Here is a 23,399-nt window from a genome sequence, read left to right as displayed (position 1 = left end):
GAGATGGAATGTCTTGTGATGATCGTAACAGAGAAAACTGCAGAAAAAAACATGCTATAACTGCAACTTGCAAAAAGCAAAATACATATAGTTTTGGTCTGCATTGTGAATTTGAGGTATTTAAGAACAAACTAAAATCAGTGACTCACCCCCTGAAGTGTGCCTAAAATAAACCTTTAATGAGTCTAGCAATTATTGTATAGAATTCCAGAAAGACAATTTGTTATTCCTACTCTTTCTTATTTAGGGTCACTGCACTTGTGGAACCCCCTGTTTTTGAAGAGGCCTGAACAAGAAAGCCAGCCACTCCAGAAACAAAGCCACGTGGTGCAGGCCACAGCCCAGGAGCGTCCATTTAAAAAAGAAAAAAAAGGTAAACATTTTTTTTAGGGGTAACCAGGGAGACCACAGGGATAGCAAGGGGACCTCGGACCGCAACACTCCTTCACGTCTGAAACCATACACTTAAGAACTGCTATGAGAATGAGTTTCTCCTGTCACTCACTACCTTTCCAATCACTCCCCTGACATGCAAATACCAACCCCCATCACGATAAAGCCAAATGGTCATTGCACCACTGGAATAGCCTCATTAGGATGTGTAAAGAAGTTAGATGCACTCACACAAGTGTGCCCCTTCCCCACAGTCTTTTAAGGTAGCCCGTCTCCCAACATTTGAAAGGTTTGCCACCTCCGAAATGTTAGTCTACTTACACCACTGTGTCTCAGTTACCAGCAAATTTACAAGAGGAAGGAAGTACAGACATGAAGTGCCATGAATTATCAGATGAGGGGTCGATGGGAAACTGTCCGCCAATTAAGGGATGGTGGTATTCATCAGTGACGTTTTTGGGGGCTTTCTTAAATTTGAGATAGCCTTTGTTGTGGACTTCTGTGCGATATGCTAATGACGAAGGGAGCGCTGGAAACCTAATGCTTATCCCGTCCCCATACGCACACATCTGCATTACTTTACGAACCCTTGGGCAAGGCAAATATTTCTGCTATGGTGAACGTAAATGCAGTAATAGTGCTCACCTTGGAAAATGGCATTCCTTACATGCACTGGAGAGATTCTCGGTCACACACCTAGTTGTAAAGAGTTGAGCTCTCGTTTCAAACGTGCCCTTCCCCATTTACAATTGAAGCAACTCTTTTGTTATTAACCTTTTAAATGGCGTTTACCTTTCCAGACAGAAGCTTTGACGAGAATGTTGAGCGAAGCAAAAACACTGGCGTATTAGTGACTGAATATTAACAAAAGAGGTCGGGATACAGAGTGGGGGGCATAAAATCACACAAGTCGTCACTGGGGAGCTGAAAGTGGAACTTACACGCTCAGTTCAGGCTGCTGTCGTCCTTCGGCCAGCGAAACCCATATGTTTCGGAAGGGGAGAGATGTACAAGCCATCATCTGCGATTGTGTAAGGAAGGGTGTTTATCTCCACTTACCCAACCCTGTCCGCACCCCACCTCGTTGGACAAAGATCCTTCGAGGGTCTAGCCACAGAAGCTGAGCCTCCTTTGCTTACATGTCCAGTCCGGCAGGATAGCAAAAAACAACTCATGCTATAAAAAAAACACTGCAGGTGCGGATGGCTTTCTCCAGTCCCTTCACGTGCCTGATGTCGGCTGATGTTAGCCGGTGCCACGGCCCTACCAGGCCGCAGCCGTAGCGGCACGTAACCAGCACACAGAATGAGGAGGACCCACCGGCAACCCCCACCCAGAACTGGACACACTCACCCCCGACCTGCTCACTCACTTTACCTTGTTGTAAGCCACGAGGACAGGAGAACCAGTGAACCACACATGCTGCTGTGAGGGGGACAGTGGACAAAACATAAAATGGAGCAACCCAGGCACACGCGGCACCGTGCATGATAGCTGTGGCCACGTCCCCTGCATTCTCTGACTGGCGAAAATGTAGAGGTCACAAGAAACTGACAGAGGTCGCCAGCCAATCAGCAGAGGTCGCTCTTGCGACCTCTGGCGACCCCCGAATGCCGTCCCTGATAAAAGAATAATAACAGTAAGTAAAGTACGGCCAGCTGGTGGCGAGTGCAAGGGTAAGTGCAGACATGCCGTGTCAAGTGCTGGTAGTGGGACTGTAGGGATACAGAGACAGTCACAAGTGCGGGGGGTTGCCAAGAAGGCAGTGCAGGTGTGCGACTGGCGGTGGAGGGGACCTGGGCCCGAGATCAGAGGGTGGACAGGTAACCAGTGCAGTTTCAGCCAGGGATTCAGCAAGGGAGAGGAGGAGAAAAAGCAGAAGCAAAGAGAAAGGTTTTGAAGTGCTTGCGGAACAGGAGATGGTTCTCCTCCAGTTTCAGTGAGGCAGGGAGGCTGTTCCAGAGGGAGGACCCAGCCGAAGCGAGAGATCTGCCACCTACTCGTTGCTTGGAGAAGTGACTGACCCTGAGGGAGTTGGAGGTGGATGAGCGAAGTGCTTGAGATGGAAGATAATTAGGAAGAGAGAGTTGAAGGTATTTAGGCCCCAGGCCCCAGAAGACCTTGTGGACAATGCTAAGGGTTTTGGACTTAATCCTCGCAGCCACTGGGAGCCAGTGCAGAGATTTCAGTCCTGGACTTCAGTTCAGATCCCTGGGCTTGAGGCCAAGGACAAGTCTCGCAGTTCTGTTCTGGATAAGTTGCTGAGGGCAGAGAGTAGAGGCAGGCAGATTTAGAAAGAGGCTGTTTCAATAGTCCAGCCTAGAGAGTACCAGAGCGCTGGAGACAGTGAGCTTCTGGGGGAAGGAGAGGAAAGGAAGTATATCTCTGAGGAGGTGCAGCTGGTGGTGTGACTTCTTGGAGACGTCAGAAATGTGAGGAGAGAAGGAGAGTGTGGAGTCGGAAGATGACCACAAGGTTTTTAGCCTCACAGGTGGGAGCAGGAAGAGGGCCAAGAGAGGCTGGCCAGAGAGTGACAGGAAAGGAGGGAGTGGGTGTGCCGATGAGGAGAATCTCAGTCTTACTGGTATTAAGGCAGGGATCATTGGCAGCACACCACTCCTGGGAGAGAGGGAGAAGAGGTGGCTGAGGGTAGCCTGAAAATGAGCTGAATGTGATCCGCATAGCACTGAAGTTGCGGCAGAGCGCTGCAATGCGGTGGGCAGGAAGTGCCAGGTATTAGTTAAACAGCCAGGTAGAGAGGTTAGACCCCTGGGGAACACCACAGGTAGAGATAGAGATAGAGGAGAGGAAGGACCCAGGTTGAACCTGGGAGGGTCGATCAGAGAGGAAAGAAGTCAGCCACGCCAGGGCCTGACCAGTGATCCCCAGGTTATCATGGAGAAGATTGAGCAGGATGGCATGGTTGACCATATCAAAGGCAGAAGAGAGATCAAGTAAGATGAGGACACAGGGGTTGTTGGAGTCAAGGTTGGAGAGCAGGTCTTCACAGATGTTCAGGAGAGCAGTTTCCGTGCTTCTGGCAGCTCTGAAGCCATACTGATGGTCATGGAGGCAACCGACTGATTCAGTGTGAAGATTAAGCTGGGAGATGGCTAGCTTTTCCAGGAGTTTGCCAAGGAATGGAGTGATGGGCGATAGTTGGCCGGGCAAGTCGGGTCGGCAGAGGGTTTCTTAAGAGGGTGCACAAGGGTGGGGGGAGGGAAGACTCCAGTGGTGAAGGAGTGGTTGCAGAAGTCGGCCAGGGAGTCAATGTGGTCCTTGATGGTTTTGGAGGAGCAGGGGTGAACCTGTTTTGACGAGACTTTCATAGAACAGACTTGTCTGGAAACCTCGTCAGGGGAGAATGGTGGAAAGGCAGAGAAGGAGGGAGGAGAGGTGGCCGAAGAAGGGCCAGAGGAAGAGCTGGGCGCGGAGAGAGGAAGGGGAGAGGAGGAGAGAGAGGACAGGATGTCCTGAGTTTTAAGAGATGTAATGAGAAGCCACAGCCGTGCAGAGGGCTTGGGAAGGGACAGGAGAGGTAGAGACTGCGGCAGGATTGGCCAGTTCCTTGCAGATTTTAAAGAGTTCAGCCGAGTTGTTGGATGCTGCAGAGGCGCTGGCTTGGATGTGAGCTCTCTTCTTGGTGCGGACAGAGAGCCGGTATTGCCTTTGGAGCAGGCGGCAGGCCAGTTTGTCAGAGGATGTACCAGAGGCACGCCATTTCCTCTCAGCCACCCTGCACTTGCGTTTAAGGGTGACGAGGTCTGAGTCGTACCAAGAGTTGCACTTGGCTTTGGGCTTCAGACAGATCCTCATAACAGGGGCAAGAAAAATCGAGAGTTTCAGATATATCAGCATGGAAATGGCTGTGTCAGGGTGTGAGTCAGCCAAAGGAGGAGGGGGAGGTGAGAAAGTGGTGGCGAAAGCCTCAACTGACACGCTCTTCATGGGTCGGATGACCGAGAAGGTGGGTGGCAGTGCTGGAGTTGGCTTGGCCTGGGGGATACAGAGGGTGAGATGGGAGGAAAGGAGAAAGTGATCACTCCAGGTAAGGTCTAAGGAGTTCAGAACATCCAGAGTGTGCCCTGGAGAGTGAGTCGGGCCAGATGGGAGAATAGTGAGTGAGAGGGAGTCGCAAAGGTCGCCAAAGAGTCCAGAGGAAGGACAGGAGGCATCCAGGTTGATGTTGAAGTCTCCAAGAAGGAGGAGTTGAAAAGACCTGTAGGGAAGAGGAGAGGTCCGCCCACTACGAGAGGAAGGAGGGTGTATGACCAGGTGGCCGATAGATAGTAGCCACAGTAAGGGAATGGCTAGGAGAGGGAGAGAGAGCCTGCAGACGAGGCATTTGAAAGAGGAGTAGGCCTGTGTAGGAATGACAGAGGCAGGAATCCACTCAGGGAAGATCAGGGCTACACCCCCTCCGGAATGGTTGACCTGGCGTGGAGAGGATCTTGTAGCTGTCAGGGAGGACAGTGTCAAAGCTTGTGACAGAGCTGGCTGTGAACCATATCTCGGTGAGACTGAGGACATCGAGGTCAGGTTCCTCCAAAAGGCAGCAGATGTCAGAGGAGTGTTTAGCAGCTGAGCGAGAGTTGAGAGTGGCAATATGGAGAAGGTTGCCATCCTTGAAAGACTTCCGGGGAGGGGTACAAATCAGATTTACGCCCTGCAGAGGTCTAGAGGAAGCCCGAGTGGGGGCAGAAAAGGAAGGCGGAGAGGGCAAAGTAGCCAAGGAGGTTGGAGCATGCGAGGAAGCCGTGGAGGTGGGAGAGGGGACAGCAGGAGAAGAAAGGAAATTGATGAGACGCGGGAAGCGTCTATCAAAGAGGAGGTTGGCCTGAGGGCCTTGGACCAAGACGGTGCCATTCATATAAACATTAATGATGATCTTAGAGGAGTGGAAGGAGGCCAGGATGGCATCCCACCGGGTGCCACCATAAATGGGAAAAGGGAAAGGAGAGAGCACAGAGACCATATGAAGAGTCCATAGGTCTGGTGAGGGAACAACAAAGAGGTTGTCGGTGAAAGATTGCCTCGGGGAGGCACTGGTATTGGTGTCAGCGATAGGGAGTGCTGGGTTGGAGACCAGGATGTCCTTTTTAAACTTCTTACCAGATTTAGTGAGGAGAGCAGGATAGTCGATAGAGAAGCAGTTGGAAAAGAAAGGAGAGACAGAGAGCACCATTGAGTAGGTAGGAAGAGAGAGGAGGGATTGGGAAGGGGAGAACGCTAGGAAAGGACACAGGGCAGAGAGGAAGCAGACGAGACAGTCAAGCAGAAGAGAAAAATTGACAATGGGCAAGATAACTGGCACTAAGATTTAAGTACTTCCACAAAGCAATTTTCAACAGGAGAAAAACACACCTAAGTTTGAGAGCCAATATACTTTGCTACTTTCTGTCCAACTCAGTGCTTTTCTTTTCCTCTGCGAAAAAGCATTATGCTATATCAAGTGTTGGAAAATGATTAGGAAGCACGTTTTAAGCTGTCATAATGTGTTTGGCTGTATGCCACGATGGAGCAATTCCGCTTATGGCATGCGAAATCGAATGCTTTTTGAGGTGTTACTAGCATTATGCAACAGCGCGGTATTTCAAAGATGCTACTGGCTATGCTAGTAAAATATAATTTAAAAAATCGCATTTTAAAATGTTGGGGGTGGAAACTCATTTGCGACAGTAGCAGTTCACACTCGTAATGTCCACTGAGCAAAGAAGGGTAAAAAATATGTGGAATTCCAATACAGAATTTCAATTCACAAGCATGCAGTATCTGCCACATGCATTTTTTTAAAATAAGATACCTCGAGGTAAATTCCCCATGGCCTGTAATTAAGTAGACACTTAAAACAGCCTATAACGTCCACCTACTTCTAAAGTTCAACTTCTAAAGTTACTGTCTAACTCACAATTATCCGCTTAGGCTGGGACATTTTTAATCAGCATGTTGCACTTTTCTCATATATTATGGCATAGTCTGAGCTTTCTATGTGTACTGAAAAACCATTGTTATACAACTAGGGTATATCGCTGTGAGTCCTCAATTTGATTCTCATTGTACCACTTATACTTTTTTAGTGATAGAATAGAGACTTCACACACATTGGGGCATATTATTATTTGTATGACTAGCATGTCATTCAAAGATTGAACATTACAGCTTTTAAACTAGACATGTTGCCATCTTTACCATGTACCATCTGAATAGCGTAGATTGTCAAAGCTGTTCTACATCTCTGGTTCACTCAAAGATTTAGACAGGGTCCTTTTGTAAAAAAAAACGTGAATTGCATGAGGGGACCACGAACGTTAACGCATACGTACTGTTGTGTTCTCCTGCATGCAATTGTTGGGTTCAACTGCATGCAATTTTAAACATTCACAAGGCAGAGGGGAAAAGGAAAGAGTAATGCAAGGCAAAGTCACTTTCACTTTCAGTTTTCTCATTGCCTTGTGAAAAAATAAATACGCCTGCAAATTATGCTTTACAGACACCATTTAATAAAGGATTCCAATGGAATCTACCTGGTCTTTAGCAGTTTCAAAACAGAGCCAGATGCCATAGGAATTCATGTTTTATGCCTGCGTGAAAATGCCATGTAGGCTTAACACGCAACACACTGACAAGTCCGAGGAGGTCAGCATGGCAGAGATCTTATCTCTGCTCCGTGCCCCTACCTCGACGAGTGACTGAAAGAAAATGGGGAAGAGCAGCTAATGGAGGCATAAAACCATGACGTCTCGTTTAAAGGAAATCAAATATCGTTATCAATTGGGGTTTTACATTTTCTAAAATTAATTTTGAAGGTATCTAACTCGATTTAATATGAATATGTACAATGTGACTTGATTTTCTCTTGCAAATATTATTAGATTAACTTTTCTGTCTTCATGTGTGCTTTACTGTGTAATCTTAGAATATTGTCTTGTTTTGAAAGGTTTTATCTTTAAACCAAACCACAAATAAAACAAAAAGTATATATTATGTCTTGTTTTTAAGTCTCCATTTCCTTCTCTGCCCAATTTAGAATTTAGAATGTGGGTGACAGTCTTCTTATGGTACAAAAATGGGAGGGGGCATTTGCAAATATTATTAGATTAACTTTTCTGTCTTCATGTGTGCTTTACTGTGTAATCTTAGAATATTGTCTTGTTTTGAAAGGTTTTATCTTTAAACCAAACCACAAATAAAACAAAAAGTATATATTATGTCTTGTTTTTAAGTCTCCATTTCCTTCTCTGCCCAATTTAGAATTTAGAATGTGGGTGACAGTCTTCTTATGGTACAAAAATGGGAGGGGGCATGAAGACATTATAAGGTTATGTTATTTACTCCACTAAATATCATCCAGTGATTTTGTTACAGTACCATCTGTTACCCTCGATCCTAGGGTCAGCTACTATTGGAAGAGTCCTTTCATTGGCATTGGGGACATTGTTTGCTAAGGGTGGGGCATTGTAGGAGTTCTTCAGGTGACATTGACAGACTGTATGTTGGTCTCAATTGATGACATCGAGTCGCATTTGGTAGAAGGAGCAGAGAGTTGAAATTTCAGCATGTGCCCCAATGGCCTCAAACCTTAAATAGTTCTGCATATATTTTGAACCTCTAGTACAAAGTACCTTCAGGTCTTCAGATGTGTTGGACTAGGGCGCACACCGGCCCCCGCCAACACCGTCAATTGTTATAGTCCAAACATCTTCAGAGACGCACTGTTCCAGAATTGTTGTACCTTGGGGAAACTTCTAAACAAGGAGTAACAGGATTCCTATAATAAGCAACTTTTCCTTTCTTTTTAACTAAACAGTTTTGTTCTGTAAGATATATTGTCCAATTGTCTGATAATCAAAGGAGTGATAGAAAGTTGGGATTAGTAAAAGATTCATGCTTGACCTTTCCTTAAACACACCTTTTAACTCTTGGAACAGTTAGGGTAGGACAGAGCAGCCGTGTGTCCTGTGTTTATTTGTCACGTTAGAACATTCAAGATTCAGGCATACATATAAAACCGCTATCCTCATTCATTTCAAACAAACGACTTTTCTACAAATGATAAATAGATACAATACTGTACAACTTTTAAGTTAATATCAAATATAAACTCTGTCGGCAGATCGCCTGCAGTAATATTCTTTACACTGTTCGTTCTTTCAAGAGTCCTTTGAAAAGGTCATTGCAGCAAGATAGCCGGATATTTTCTTGAAAACATCTGTTGCTCCAGAAACAAGAAGATGTGTGGGGAACTTTGCAGCCAAAGATGTCCTCCCCGTTCTTGTCCTGCTTGATGCTAAAGCTATTTTTGCAGCATTCTCAGGAAAGGAAATGTCACTGATCAAAGTGTATGGATGCATCATTTCAGGTCCCTTTTCCGGTCCCATTTGGAGTGAAATAGCAGTCAAGCGCCATCAGGGGTATAGTCTGTCTTTGATTTTTATGTGCATTATTTGCTTTGGTTTCTGGGGATATCACCTTTCGGCTTTTTTGCAGGACTCACTGACAAAGAGATTGATTTTTCCTCGCAAAAAGCTTGAGTAGAGAGAGAATAGCCTCTTCAAAGTCCGTACAGTCAGCGTCTTCTGCAAAGAGCTTGAACTGGTAAATTCTTCCTTCGAAAAGAAAATAGAGTATGTTAATAATGCTTCGCCCGCTTTTGCTGTTTCAGAATGGTCACTGTATACATGTACATTTAGTGTTTCTATATTATATTTGATGTAATGATAGAACAAAAATACTCTACTCTGGTTAAATCAAGCATTTTTTACAGTAGGGGGTCAGCAATGAAAACAGCATTGTTATAACATTTAAAAGACTTTTAAAGAACGTTACTAGAGTAACATGAAAATACTTAATTGATGTTTATTTGTGCACATTTCCAGAAAATATAGTCTTAATGGAAGCTTTGATGTGTCTTTTTTCTCTTTTAGCAAACACTACTAAAACTTATTTTTAAGAATATTAAGCCAGGGAACACGCTATTTAGCATACACTGTTTTCTTATAAGTCTATGGTACACTTATAGAAAGTAGTCTTTTTAAGTCCTTTCAATTCTTTAGTCTGCTTCAATGCAAAATGTGTTGAGTGACTGTTACCTTTTGGAAAATGGCTTTTCAATCTTCCCGATAAATCACAGATGTCCTGGAAAGGAGATATGAAGCACTAAGTCCCTATGAAAAGTAATTTTGCCATTATTGTTTCCAAAAGTGTAAATCAATTCCCAACATCTTCGGTTTGGCAGTTCAACTTCAGGGTGAAATTTCTAGGCTGCCTCAGAATTACTCTCTGTGTTGATACTGTCAGCCCTACAGATAAGAGGTGCTTCAGCCACTTTTATTCCCTAAAAATAGGCAAATGCTCCCAAAAAATAAAAACAGAAAATAAAAATACTCCCAACAAACAATAGGAAACAGATACATAGAAACTTGTGCCCCTACTGTCACCCACACAGCTGCATAGATATGTTTGGACCAGCAGTGCACGTAGCTACATGAAGAAATTACTATTATTACTGCCTGATCTGAATAAGCAAACGTATCATTTAATGTACATGAATAACTACGTGCAAAGAAATACTTATTACGAAAACATTTCCATTTTACAGTTGAACCATGTTTATTCACTTATAAAATACTTCCATTGGGAATTTGACTTACATTTTTACTCCTTAAAATCATTTTACTTCCAACTTTAAAAAATATCAAGTACAATACTCCCACTTCTTATCTGGAGCACTCAATACCGTTGATCTAAAGATGACTTGCTCCAGTGTTCGTGATGTGTTTCAATTACAGGGAGATGTGAGGGTTAATTGGGCTACTTTGAAGGACCTTCAGTTAATACAATTCAACTCTGAATCTCATTCGCCCAACAAAACATCTATTTTTGAACCACCTTGCATGATGAATAAGACTTTTTGTATGCTTTGCTCATGCATTGTTTATATTTTCTTGGGGTTTACTATAAAAAAGCCGAAATGTACGGTTTTCTAGTTCACAAATTACTAGGGGACTCATTTACAGAAAAAGCACTAAGTCCGAGCTAAGTAGTTATCACGAGCAAGAACATTGCACGGACGAAATGTAAAGTGTATGGAGCTGATTCTTGGAATTAAATGCGCACAGAAACATGCAAAGCAAAGAAAAATGAGTAGCTAGTGCCAGACACGGCCACAACACACCCCTACAACAAACAGAATATATCACTTTTGCGCTGGATCCACGGGAAAAATTAATCAAGTATTACTTCCCAGCAATTACAATTACTTCCACAACTCTCCTGCGACTGACAAGTCCTCGTCCAAGTACTGCCCACTAAACTGTGCCCCGGCCTACTACATTACGACAGCATCCACATACCCACACTAAAGTGCGCCCTGGCCCCCTACATTAAGGCAGCACCCATGTACCCCCACTAAACTGCACCCACAAGTCCAACCTCGTCCCCGTATACCCACTAAACTGTGCCTCCAAATCTGCATTACTCTACGCCCACTCATCATCCACACACTACCTGCCACAACAAGGTGACCCATTACAGTAAAGCATCCCAAATACACATCACCCGAACGCCCACACTTACTTATTCAGTGCACTGTACTGACACCAGAAGTTGGATGAAATTTGAAATGTCTGACAGAACATCCATTGAACCATCTTGCTTGCAGACGTCCACGATGAATCCCCAGTCCACCTAACTAAACCACATACACTCCCATGTTATCTGGCTACAACACCTGCCTGACAGCAGCTCACTGGATGTCCCCCTGTACCTCTTGCACGTCCGCAAACAACAGATGTATTTATCTTGTTGCCTGCTGAACAGAGAAAAGAGTATACTGGCACACACTGCTGGCACACACCCATGATCTGTTAGGAAAAGGGTATAGTCACATACCCAGCACTAATGGACACCCACACCCATTCACTATCTGTACAAGGTGATGAACAGGCTTTGGGCCCTTTTCAGTACAATGAGGGTGTCAGCCTTACAATCGTTGTAACACCAACAACACTTGCCAGCTATGCATTATGAACACCCATGACCCAGTTCACTGTGGTTCACTTACCTTCCACAACTCCTGTGGCCTGCGTCTTCCATTAACTGCACCTCGCAGACATCCTCCGCCAACATGATCACTTGGAAGCAGTGTTGGTGAATCCAGGATAGTCAGCTCATCCATGGCTTCCACTTGGATAACACTCCGCTGCACAACAACAGCCAACCAAATCGTCACAACATCTACACTTGTGTCCCTTGATGTTCAGGACACATAGTCCACATGTGAGATGTGTAGCTGAGGGAATCAGAGTGAGACCACATCCCTTCTCCTCATCCCTGATGCCAATAAGCGATACCTGTTTATGTAGTGTGAGCACATCCACATGGACAAGCAAGTGCCAAAGGGCCACCCAAACTGCTGTGGTAGCATAAAGGAATGCAACATCCAAGAACAGAAATCCCAAAAAGTGCTCTGTTACTCATCTATACTGTTGTATACCTCTGTAAAGCGCCCGTTGTGTTTCTGTATTGTTGTAAACCTCTGTAAAATCATCTGCTGCTTCTTGAAGCATGGTCCGCGCTAAAATCAATACCATAATGATGATGATAATAATAATGTTTTTTACTTTTATTTATTTTATTGTGCATTTGGTTAATATACAAAACTTTTAACACAAATCACCAGTGTAATCATTTAATATACAAATAGTACACATAATATATAATAAAATTCCTTTTTTTCAATTGAAAATTCAAAAATTCTTTCAAAAAATTCAAATGTTGCAATTAATAAACTTGTTTCATTCAGATAAAAAATTAGAGGCCACAAATGGTCTCGAGGTATAACCCCAATGTTAGAGATGCATCTACCCAACTTCTCGTGTCGGAGATGTTCGAGCATAGAGCACTCCACACATATGTGTCTCAGTGATTACTGTACCTTTTTTCAGAAGGGACATACTCTAAAACTAGGTTCCAGGCCTTCTTGTGAACCTTGGACATCCCTTCTTATTAAATCTCAAGGCCTTCATTCGAAAGTCCCTAGAATGCTTTCTCAAATAAGAGGTCAAAGTATTAAAAAATGTTATGTTATATTCAAAATGGTTATTAAAACATTGGTAATTCATCAGAGCCGTCCTGTTCTTTAGCCATTCATTGTAGCTTAAGTTTCACTTTATTCGGATTACTTACGAGTCCCACAGCCGAGGATTTGATCCTCGCCAATATTTCCTCGCAATTATCCTTCCAAGCTACTAAAGGTTTGCAAATCGATTGTTTTTTTCTGTTTTTTTTATTGAGTTCTTGGCCCAGTTTTATGTACATTGATGCATGCGGAGGGGCCAGTATTGAGGCATGTATTTGCAACACTTTCCATTCTACCAGTGAACCAAGGGGCAACAAATCCAATTTGTGCCTTATAGCTGTCATAGGAAGTGAATTGGGAAGGTGAAGAACCCTTCTCCACAGAAGGCCCTCTAGTGATGACCAGTCTATGGTAACTCCCAAATCTTCAACACCAAAGATACGTTTTGGAAGTATTTTTTGCCGATATAATTTCAATACGTTGAAAAATGACCACATTTATTGTCAAACAAATGTAGTTGGGAGGCCGAAGCCAAAAAAGAGGATCTGAATTTCATATAAATTTCCACTTTACACTTGTTTGACGACACCATACTACCCAGATATTAGAACTCCTTCACCACTTCCACAACGTTCCCCTGGATCGACCATTTGAAGGATTTCCTTTAAGTTTTTACTTCATTTAAAATTAGGACCTTTGATTTAGTAACATTTAATATGAGGTCCAGATTTTCCAAATAGAGATTTAATTTGTCTAGGGCCCGTTGTAATCCTATTGGTGTCTTGTTGAATATGATGACATCATCCGCATAATTTAAATATTGAATCTTAATCTGGCCTAAGAGAGGGGGGTTAGTACGGACGGCATTTCAACATAAACCCATGTCCATTATATAGAAATGAAACAGGAAATGTGACAGGACGCACCCCTGGCATAATCCAAACAGTGGAGGACCCTTTAACATCAAGTCTGACCCTGATCTTTGTGTCCCTATGTGTGTATACAAGGATGTCTATTAGTGCGATCGGGCAACCATGCTTAGATAGTTTTGACCACTTTAATTCCCCATTTACACAAGCAAATGCCTTGCTTACATCTAAGAAGGCCAAGTATAAAGCCTGCTTTTGGTCCCACACCTGGGCGTCTATTAGATTTACCAGAAAACAATTTATACCCGTCCCCACTCTTAAACCTAGATTGAAATAAATCCAGCTTGCCTGTGTTTCAAGCCCAATTTAGCAATTTCTGCAGAACCAGCTTCGAAAAGATCTTGCAGCTTGCATCCCGTAAAGATATTGGCCTGTAATTCAGGGGCGAGAATCTATCCCCTCTTTAACGATCACCACCACTGTTGTGAGTTTCCATGATTGGCGAATCTGTCTTTCGTATAGCATATTAGCGAACAAAGCTGAAATAATCTTTGCCCACAATATCGGGTCAGACTTCAGTGTCATAACTGATATGCCATCAGGACCGGGAGCATTCAAACTCTTGCTAGATCGAATAAGGGTCAGCAAGTCGTCCATGTCCCAGAAAAGGGCAACAAACCAGGACGCCATGTAATCAATGGGACTCACTTCGATCTCTGCCTTATACAATTTTCCTAAGTGGTCAACCCAGAATGACTTCGATAGGGGTTGTACTTGCAGAAATGAGTCGATCCCGAATGACCTGATCAGTCACCAAAAAGTATCTGAATTGGGCCCTGACATACATCCCAAATTTGTTTCTGCATCATTAATCGACCTCAGAAACCGGTGACCTCACATCCAGTTTTAAAATGTTGTCTTCAAAGTTCGACTGTCAACGAGGAATGACTGGCTGTTTTTATTCAAACCCCTGATGTTCCGTCTTAGCTCTTTGTTGTGTAGCATTACTGCACTATCAAATGCGTGAACATGGGCACCCGAGCAGGCACGTTTTGCCAGTGACCCTGCAGAGCATAAGACTCCCAGTATTAATTGGACAATGGGACCAAAACACTTAGGGTTGCATAGTCATGGCTGCGTGTGATTGGCAGTAATGCACTCCGTACAATATCTCGGGGGGGGGGGGGGAGCCTTTTTCGACAGGGTGTATTTTTAGTTGGGACTTTGCCTCTGATGCAGGTACTCCGGCAAGCAGTTTTTTTGCTCCCGATCGAGTTGGGGACCCCCTTCCTTCTGCAGCCCAGGTTGCAACATCACTGCTTGGGCCTGGGTCACTTAGTGCCGTAGAACTTTCCATTGCAGTCAATGGCGTTCCTTAGGAGGAATCAAGATTTCCTTGTTGAGCCTGTAACATGCTGCGAAGTACAGCAACCATACTCAAGGGAAAGGGGTGCCAACACTCCTATCATGCCCTCCTAAGCGCAGCTGAGGTTTAAAGAACCTAGTCCCGCAGTCGCCTCACAGCACCTACACGGCAAGCTTGCTGCTCCCCTCCCAGGTCCTGGGGCACAGACTAGTCCTTTACTGGGGTGTCACCCTTTGGCAGTAAATAGATATTGGGTGGCTCGTTGTTGGGAAAAAGGGAGTCAGCAGACGGGGCGGGGGGGCGATGGGAAAGCAGAGTTTTAACGATGGCTGACCCACACTCCCATATCCAATTACCGGCTGCTGAAGATTGTAAAGCAGATTAGTGGAGCGCTTACCCCTGTGCTGACCTTAATTTTGTAGACTCGTTATCAGTTGGATCCTGGGAATATTCACAGGACAGCGCGAGCGCAGAGCAGCGTTTGTGGTCACAGTCCCTGCAGCACTGACTGCAAAGACTGCTCCAACTCAGCTCCCAACTCCGCTCTGCAGTCTCGCAGGCGTTTTGAATTCTGGCTCCTCCTCCCATCAGCAGGGGAAAGCAAAGACAGACACGGGGCAGACTCCACAGACTACTTCAACTTAGCTCCAAACTCTGCTCTGCGGACTGGCAGGCCTTTTGAATTCTGGCTCCTCCTCTCATCAGCAGGGGAAAGCAAAGACAGACACGGGGCAGACTGCACAGACTGCTCCAACTCAACTCCCAACTCTGTATATAATGAGATGTGAATGGCAAGAAATGAATGAGCTGCCAATAGATACCTTTGATATCCCCATTCTGTGGAACATCTGGCCAGATACTTAAACAAAGGAGTATCCATCCTCAATAAGACACCCAAAACATCATCATTAAACATTAAACATACCTCTCATCTCCAAATGTCTCCCCACATCGCCACCATTAGACACACAATCCAAAACATACTCATCCAAAACTGATACACTCACAGCAAACTTGCAATGCCCCTGCACCATAAATGGCGTCATGCAACCATCCCTTGCCGCCGCCACACTTGCAGTGCTCCCTTCCCTACTTGTCAAACACGTCAACATATGGGCAAGTTAATCAAAGTAACGCCACCATGCCTACTTCAAACAACCCCCAACATCCATGAACACATAGTGCCATTACAACCACAGCATACAAGTTGGACACTCCCGCGCACACCATGTACAATAATAACCAAAATTCCTGTACTGCAAAACAAGGAAGTAGCCAAGTGACAGATGTAAATGACAAGGACGTCAAACAGGTGCACTTCTAAACATTTCATCTCCCCATATCTACCATTGTCCAAATATGTACATTAGCCATGAAGGTATCAAACTAAACACCATGCTCACATGAAGCATGCACACATGTCCCACAGCGAATAGGCCAGTGCCAACATGATTCACAGTGTGCCTTAAACACAAGTGACAGCAATAGGACATACCTAGTTGGCGATCATGTACAAAACAAAAACTGCACATTGACAAAGAGCCGGGACACTGTAACACAATTAAGCTGTAATGATGCAAAATTATGTACAAGAATGCTGTGTGAGAAACATCAGGGTAGCCTCACACCTACCCCCCCTTGGATCCTCTTCTCCGGTGGCCAGGGAAAGGCCATCGCTTTTGGATCCTGACCCTGGGCGTGGAGATGCGAGGGAGGATTAGATGGGTGGAGAGTCCTTGGGGGTTGGGGAGGGGATATCCACAGGTGAGACATTGTATCTCCTTTTTCCAAATGAGAACAAACATCAACCTCCCCCTACCTTTATAGGCTGTTGTAATCAAGAGCTGCGGGCCGGAGAAAATTCCCATTGTTGTAAGTCACTGGCAGCATCCGCAGGACGCGAGCGTACCTGCCAGCAACCCACAGAGAGAGAGTGAGAGGAGCAAAATGTGAGTGAGGCTCATCTTCCACCGGGAACTTGTATGCAAAGCCAAGCAGGAGACCGGTGAGTGAGGAAAAGGGATCCCTCGAACCCAGGTGATCCTGGGGCTTTTACGTGGCAAAAAGGCATGCCGAATGAATGGGAATTAATGTGCAAGATACGGTGAACCAAAGTAAATGGTTTTGATGATTAGTGCAAAGTTGAGAAAATAAGAACTGGAAACTATTGAATGTCAAACTGAATGAAAGCTTTTAACGAGCATATGAAAGCTTTTCATAAACCCATATGCGAACAACAAGTTGTTGTGAAGAACAAATACCATATATTGCAAGTTAAGAGCGAATCTGATGAAATGCAATGTAAAGCAAGTATGGAACATTGCTGAAGAGTGTGGCAGCAATGTGGTGAAGAAGAAAGGAGCATGACAAAGTGAATTGTAGAACAAAACTCACGGTGGTAAACTCCAGAAACTGGCAAAGAGTGAAACACGTTGTGGCAAAGTCAAAAGGCTTACAAAGAGAGAGCCAAGTGAGTGTGAACCAGAACACAGGTTCAGCTACAAAAGAACTTGTGTGTCCAATTTCGCATTTAGAGTAGAACCTTCCCATGTGTAGCGAACAACTCGATTCCCTTTTGTATTTACAACTATCTTTTGGTGGAAGAAGGTTTTTTTTTCCTTTTGTAATTACAATACAAAAGAGGCCTGCAATGAACAAGAGCATTGGCACTTATGATTGATGCCTATGTTCTTTGTTCCCTTTTCCTCAATTGCTGTGGCTGGAGAAGAGTGTACAAGCTGTGCAGTGGAGCTGTAACCCAGGGACAAGGCCCCCAGACATGGGTGCAGACTCTGTGCATGCCCAGTTTTCTACACCTCTTCTGAGGGTGATGTGCCTGGGGGAGCATTCCATACATCTGGCAATGCTGCTGAGGGGGAGTCCCAGAATGTCATCATTGTGGTGGACACTTGGGCAGCAGTGGGACAGGGCGGTGGTCGCTTTGCCACACAGGGCCCACAAGCCATGGAGACCTCATTGGCGGTATCTGTGTTGATGTAGGAGAAAGAGGAGGCCGCCATTGCAGGCCTACCCACGTTGTCAGGTGAGAGTACCGAGGGGGATGTGAAGGCTCCATAATTGGCACTGAAACAGGAGGCTGCACACTCACCATCTAGGGGTCAGCACAACCTCCTGTCCCAGGGCCATCTGCTGCAGCACTACCCACCTACACTGATGCCTCCACCCAGACAGAGGCTTCACTTCCCGGCGATGTGGCCACCCGGGATGCAGCGCTGCCACTGCTGATTGGTGGCTTGCGGTGACGGGCATCTATGTGTGATGCTGTGTAAACATCCCATTAGTTGCTTGTAGAGCATCATGGGCAGATATGCCGCCTCTTGTCATAACTGGCAGCAGCACTGCATTCCGGTGGTCTCCCTGGACAGTCCACTGCAATGCCCCCCTCCTCTTCCTCTTCCTCCTCATCTGTGTCCCTGTCATCCTCAACTGAGGCCTCCATGCCAGCTACCACCACGGCCTGATGTGCCCATATCCCTCCATTGGCCCGTCTGAGGCATTGCTGTCAGCATCTTACATTGTATGCACACGAGTATACTTTGTCACCAAAAGCTTAACAGGAGAGCCACAGGAGAAAAGGCTAGGGAGGAATACCAGACACTCCAAGGCAGTGCTCGTGGTCAGCAGTCAGTGACACCCTACCAGGCAGCAGGAGATGTTGAGGTTTGGAGGTAAAATAAGGCTGGAGGAGGAAAGATATGGGACTAGGCAGGAATAACACAAAGGAACAGGCGTCTTCCGTTGATGCACGAGGCAGCAATGTGAAAGTCAGAAGAAGGGCCCTATGCATGTAAATTCCACGCCCAACGCACACAAAGCATATATGTGCGTAAGCCTGTAAAGAACGTTCCCTGCCGTGCGCAGAGGTGGCATTACTTAGGGGGTACTATGCAGATTTTGCGCTCTGTATTTGCAGGTACCTTGCCGTTAACGCTGCTTGCACCATGAGTGGGAGTGCTCTGCGGAGAGGACAAGGACAGGGAAGAGGACAGAAGAAGAGTACATCTGCTCAACGTGGTGGTGATCTTTGCACCACCAAAGGCCACTAGGCTAAGAAGGGCCAGCTTGCAGAGCTTACACAGGCAGCACCCTACTAAGAGGCACATGTGAAGGAGAAGGGGCTACCAAGGAAGAGCCGTTTTTTAGAGGAGGAGCTAGCAATCCTCACTGATTACGTCAATGAACACCAGGTCAAACTGTACCCTTGGGCTGGCAGTACCTCCCTGTGATCCATCAGTGGAGGATGTGGCAGGAGGTCACAGACTCGATAAATGCCTGTGCAGTGGAGAGGCCCACGGCAGAAGAGGTCCACAATAGGATGGGGCACCTCATGCGGCGGACCAAGGAGAAGCTCTACAGTAATGTGGCCTCTGCCCAGGCTACTGATGGTGGATCACATGTGGATGAGCTGACTCCATTTGAAGAGGTCACAGTGAGCAGGTGGTTGGCGTGGGAGACATGGACACCTATGCAGCCTCATCATGTGTGTGTCATGTGTGCATGTCTTATAAGCTTCCATCTACACATGATATGCTGCCAAATGGTGTGATACAGTTGGCCGGACTCCTTCTCGCCCATCCATTAGTACCACAGTTATGCTTCCATGGTCACTTGTGTCACATGTTGTGCATCCAAGAAGGTGGAATCTTGAACACTGTGTGCGGTTGAATTTGATCTCACAGCACACATTACTGTATATAGAATGGTTTAGCAACTCCAATACACCTATGTGTGGCAATGGCCTGCAAGGCACATGTCATTGGACAAGCTCACAGTGTCACGCTTGTGGATAGTGCATAGTGCAGTGTGAACACAAATAATGATTCACATGGAATGACACCAAGTGGTGGACGACGTCAGAGTTTTTGGCGGCCAGTGTACATGGATGGCCAACAATGTCAGTGCAAAGTCATATTAGGGGGTATTCCAGGCAGGAGTTGCAGGGTTTGGCCAATAGATGTTTGAATGATGTACATTCCACATCTGGAGTGTCATTAGTCCAGTTGTCATGCAAGTGCACACTGGTCATGGCATGTTGCACTCTCCTCGCACATTGTTAAGATGAATGTGAACGTGGATAAACACGAATCTGGCCTAGGGCAATGTTGCGAAGAGGGTGATTGGGATTTTGGCACCACAAATACTTGCATGCAGGTTTGGTCAGCCGGAGTAAACATGATACTTCCACATGTTGCAAGTAGGCGTGGTTGAAGTAGAGAAGGGGCTCAGCAATGAAGCACAGACCACCATCCATCTACCGTTAGACCTTCACTCTCATACATGTCTGCTTGTATGAATGGTCGCCTACTCCTCCAATCTGTGGCTTGATGCAGGGCCTAATATGCACCGACATGATTGCACAGATCATTGAATGTCTGTCACTAGTGCCTTTCACATTTCAGAGTGCCCAGTTCCAATGTGTAGTGCATGTGTGTCTGGCCCTATTGTGTCTGTACGTAATAGAATTCATCTGTGCATGATCAGCCAAGTAGATAGGCCTCGGAATATTGTTGTCTGAGGTGGGGACGCAGCAGATATGGAGGAAAATTAGGAGGAGGACAAGACATAACCATCCATCAGTGCAGCCCGGGGTGCTGTGCTGGTGAGGATCCCCTTATGTTGCAGACCATCATCAGCCGGCCTGCTGACTCTTCCGATGATCCTGCTTAATCTGATGTGTAGGGCATACTGAGGGACATGTTGGGGGATACTTCACTTTCTAGTCTGGATACCATTTAGTTCCTTGAGACTGCTGAGTCGGAGGGATAGGAGACCCTGGGCCTGGCAGTGGGAAGCCGTGCTTTGGCCTCAAGGGACTCCCAATGTCAAGAGGCAGAATCCCAGAATAAATGCCTGCAGGCGGCTATGTTGCCTTAAGGGAATCCCTCCATCAAGACACGGATTCCTTGAAGCAATCTCTGAATGATGAAATATTTGCCACAAAGGACATCCACCACCAAGAGATGGATTCCCTGAGACAATCTTCAACATGCAGTTGGAGATGGCAAGGATCAGCATGCATAATCACTTGCAACATCCATTACCAGGACCGTGTAGCAATTGGGACCCTCATACATGCATCCCTCTCACGAGTGGCCATAGCCAATGGGGACCAGGCTTTGGCATTGCGTGGTCAAGGTGCACCATCCCAGGATCCAGTTGAACCACGCAGGTTATGCCACTGGCCACGTCCCCACACCCCCCTATTATCTTGCCACCACCACCCATTCTTCATGCACCCTGGTGTCTGTGAGCCCATGGAGGAAGCATGTATTTTTTACGATTGTTTATTTTGAACCCCCCCCCCCAACCAGGGTGGATAGGTTTTTCAAACTAATAGTATTTTTCCCCCTTCCAAGGTGGACTGTATTTGATTTTTACCCCGTCCAAGGTGGACTGTATTCATTGTTTACCCCTGTTCAAGGTGAACTGTATTCCTCTGGATATGCCACAAAAATGCAACAATGCTAGCAAACCATTCCTCACCTGCCAGGTTCAACAGAAAGAGGGCAGGTGGTGCTAGCTTCCTAGTCCACGCCCCACGCTCTGGAATGACCCGCCCTGATCTACCAGTCTTTTAGAAAAAAGCTAAAAACCCATCTCTTCAAATGACATTGACACTTTGACTTCCAGCACCGTCTTCTGTCTGTAAGTAGCGCCTAGATGCCCATGGGCTTTGCACACTGCCAATAAATGTACTAATAAATAAATAAATAAATGAAATTTGATTCTTTTTTTTTTTTTCCCCACCTAAAGTGGACTGGATAATTTTTTGTTTTTACTTGTCCAGGAGGGACTGTGTTATTATTCATTTTTTGTCTTCATGTCAGGGCCATTGTGCTGCTTGTGGTAGGGGGTGCATTTCGAGCTGGTTACTGAACATGCTGCCGTCTTCAGTGGAATCAACTGACCTGGTGTGAACCTAACAGCCTCCCACAAACAGGTGAACATCCATTCCACACTGATGTGTCTAAGTGCAGTCTGTCAGACAGACGCCTTTAGCTGGTCAAAACAAATGTCCAATGTAATTTCAGGTAACTTGCCTCATCCAGTGTTCATGCTCCCTGAGAGCACCAGCACCCTATTTCCACCCAAGTCCTGATTCCCTCTGCTGGACACTGACCCTCCTAGCACCAATGCAGAGGCCCAGTGTTAGGTGGAGGTGGTGAGGGATTTAAAGCACCACAGCTGTACCTCCAGGTAAGGTATTGCACTGTCATTTATTTTCATGGTTGGTGACATATACATCCCAATGGTGGCATGATGTGGCACACGTAGGGTTTGCATTAGTGATGTAATATGGTCATGATTGGGTGGTGGTCACTATCACTGAGGATGTGAGTTGTCCTGCATAATTGTGTGTTTGCATGTCTCCTTGATCAGCGGTGCATGTGCTTTTTGGTGTATCCACAACTTGCAGCTCAGAGTCCGTTTCCTCAGGATGTTCCTGTGCTCATGTTTTTGATGAGGAAGATGCAGTAGCTTCTTTCTCGTGTGGCATTACATTTGCACTCCTGTCATGTCAGCCTTGCATGCCATCTCCTGCCATGTGTCATGTTGAGTAGCCACTCCATGATCAGGACTGGACTAGGCCGTAGGGAAGTCTGGTGATTTCGTCATAGGCCTTTGCAGCATGGGCCACTTTTGTGTGGTATTTCCAAATGTTCTCATGGGAAAAGGGGTGGGCTTGTTGTGGGAGTGTGATATGGGTCCACTCTGCAAATTATTTCCACATCCTCTTTTGGTTCCCAGTCCATCCCTGTCCATGATGCATGAGCATGCAAAACACCTGGCTCTCACTTTGCACATAGGTGGATAATCCAGTTCACAAGTATGCATGTGGGTGATGTGCTAAGCATTCTGTGCATTGTTGGTGAAGTGTGGGAGTCCTAAATGTCTTTCTCATGTGTCATGTTCAATGTTGCTGTTGCGTTCCCATTGATATAATCAAAGGTTGTTGATGGTGAGGGATGTGTAACCTTGCATTTCTTGGGATACATGCCTGAGGAGGAGGTGGGTGGGCATTTGTTAATTTTCCACATTGCAGGAGCATGGCAGTGGTGAGTGTTGGTGAGCAGGACCAGCTGCAACGGTGCAGAGAGATACAGCTTCAGGATGTCAGTCAGGTGAGACACTTTTTCCACTTGATGCATGAGGCTCAGGGGTACACATGTGATGGAGCCATCATACCAGTGTCTGTCTGTGTTTGATATTTTGGGGGTGTTTCATTGACAATTTTCTGCCATCTTGACATGAGTGTGGACATGGTTTTGTGCACTTCATGTCAAGGATATCAGTGAAGTTACAGTGTGCATTTGTTGTTATGGGGGCAGACAGTTTGACAATCCAAGAGGTGCATTCTCAGGTTGTTGTAATGGGCAAGCTGGATTGGCCCGATTGCATCATTGAGGGCCATCAGGAATGTGGCTTTACTGTGTGTGTTCCACAGGAGTTGTCATTCATGAGAAGTAGGTTTGTACTACCTGGTTCTATGTGTCCTGTCTGGTCGCTCTGCCCCTTGGCCTGCTAAGGGAATGGGTGGTGCCTGTAGCTGACGGCAGAAGCCCTCCTGCACCTCTACTGCTGTGCCACGATGTGTGCCAATATTGGGCAGGACACAACATGCCACAATGATTTTCAGTACTACAGTACAGGGGGTGCATATAGCAATGTG

At 45.8% G+C, this 23,399-nt stretch overlaps 1 protein-coding gene across 2 annotated transcripts in view; it reads right to left on the bottom strand.

Moving 5' to 3' along the window:
- Positions 1 to 8,333: 8,333 nt before the first annotated feature.
- Positions 8,334 to 23,399, bottom strand: part of EPO (erythropoietin) — a 287,944-nt gene continuing 272,878 nt past the window's right edge. The window contains exon 5 of one of the 2 annotated variants that reach the window (XM_069613847.1): positions 8,334 to 8,999. In XM_069613847.1, the coding sequence (XP_069469948.1) occupies positions 8,859 to 8,999 (141 nt within the window). In that variant the 3' untranslated portion in view covers positions 8,334 to 8,858. The remainder of the gene's footprint in view (positions 9,000 to 23,399) is intronic. The other variant, XM_069613848.1, reaches the window with a different exon arrangement.

This window comes from Ambystoma mexicanum, chromosome 1p, assembly GCF_040938575.1.
Source record: "Ambystoma mexicanum isolate Mex_15411 chromosome 1p, UKY_AmexF1_1, whole genome shotgun sequence".
NCBI lineage: Eukaryota > Metazoa > Chordata > Amphibia > Caudata > Ambystomatidae > Ambystoma > Ambystoma mexicanum.
Note: the sequence above shows the minus strand (reverse complement) of the source record. Positions and strands in the feature narration are given on the sequence as shown.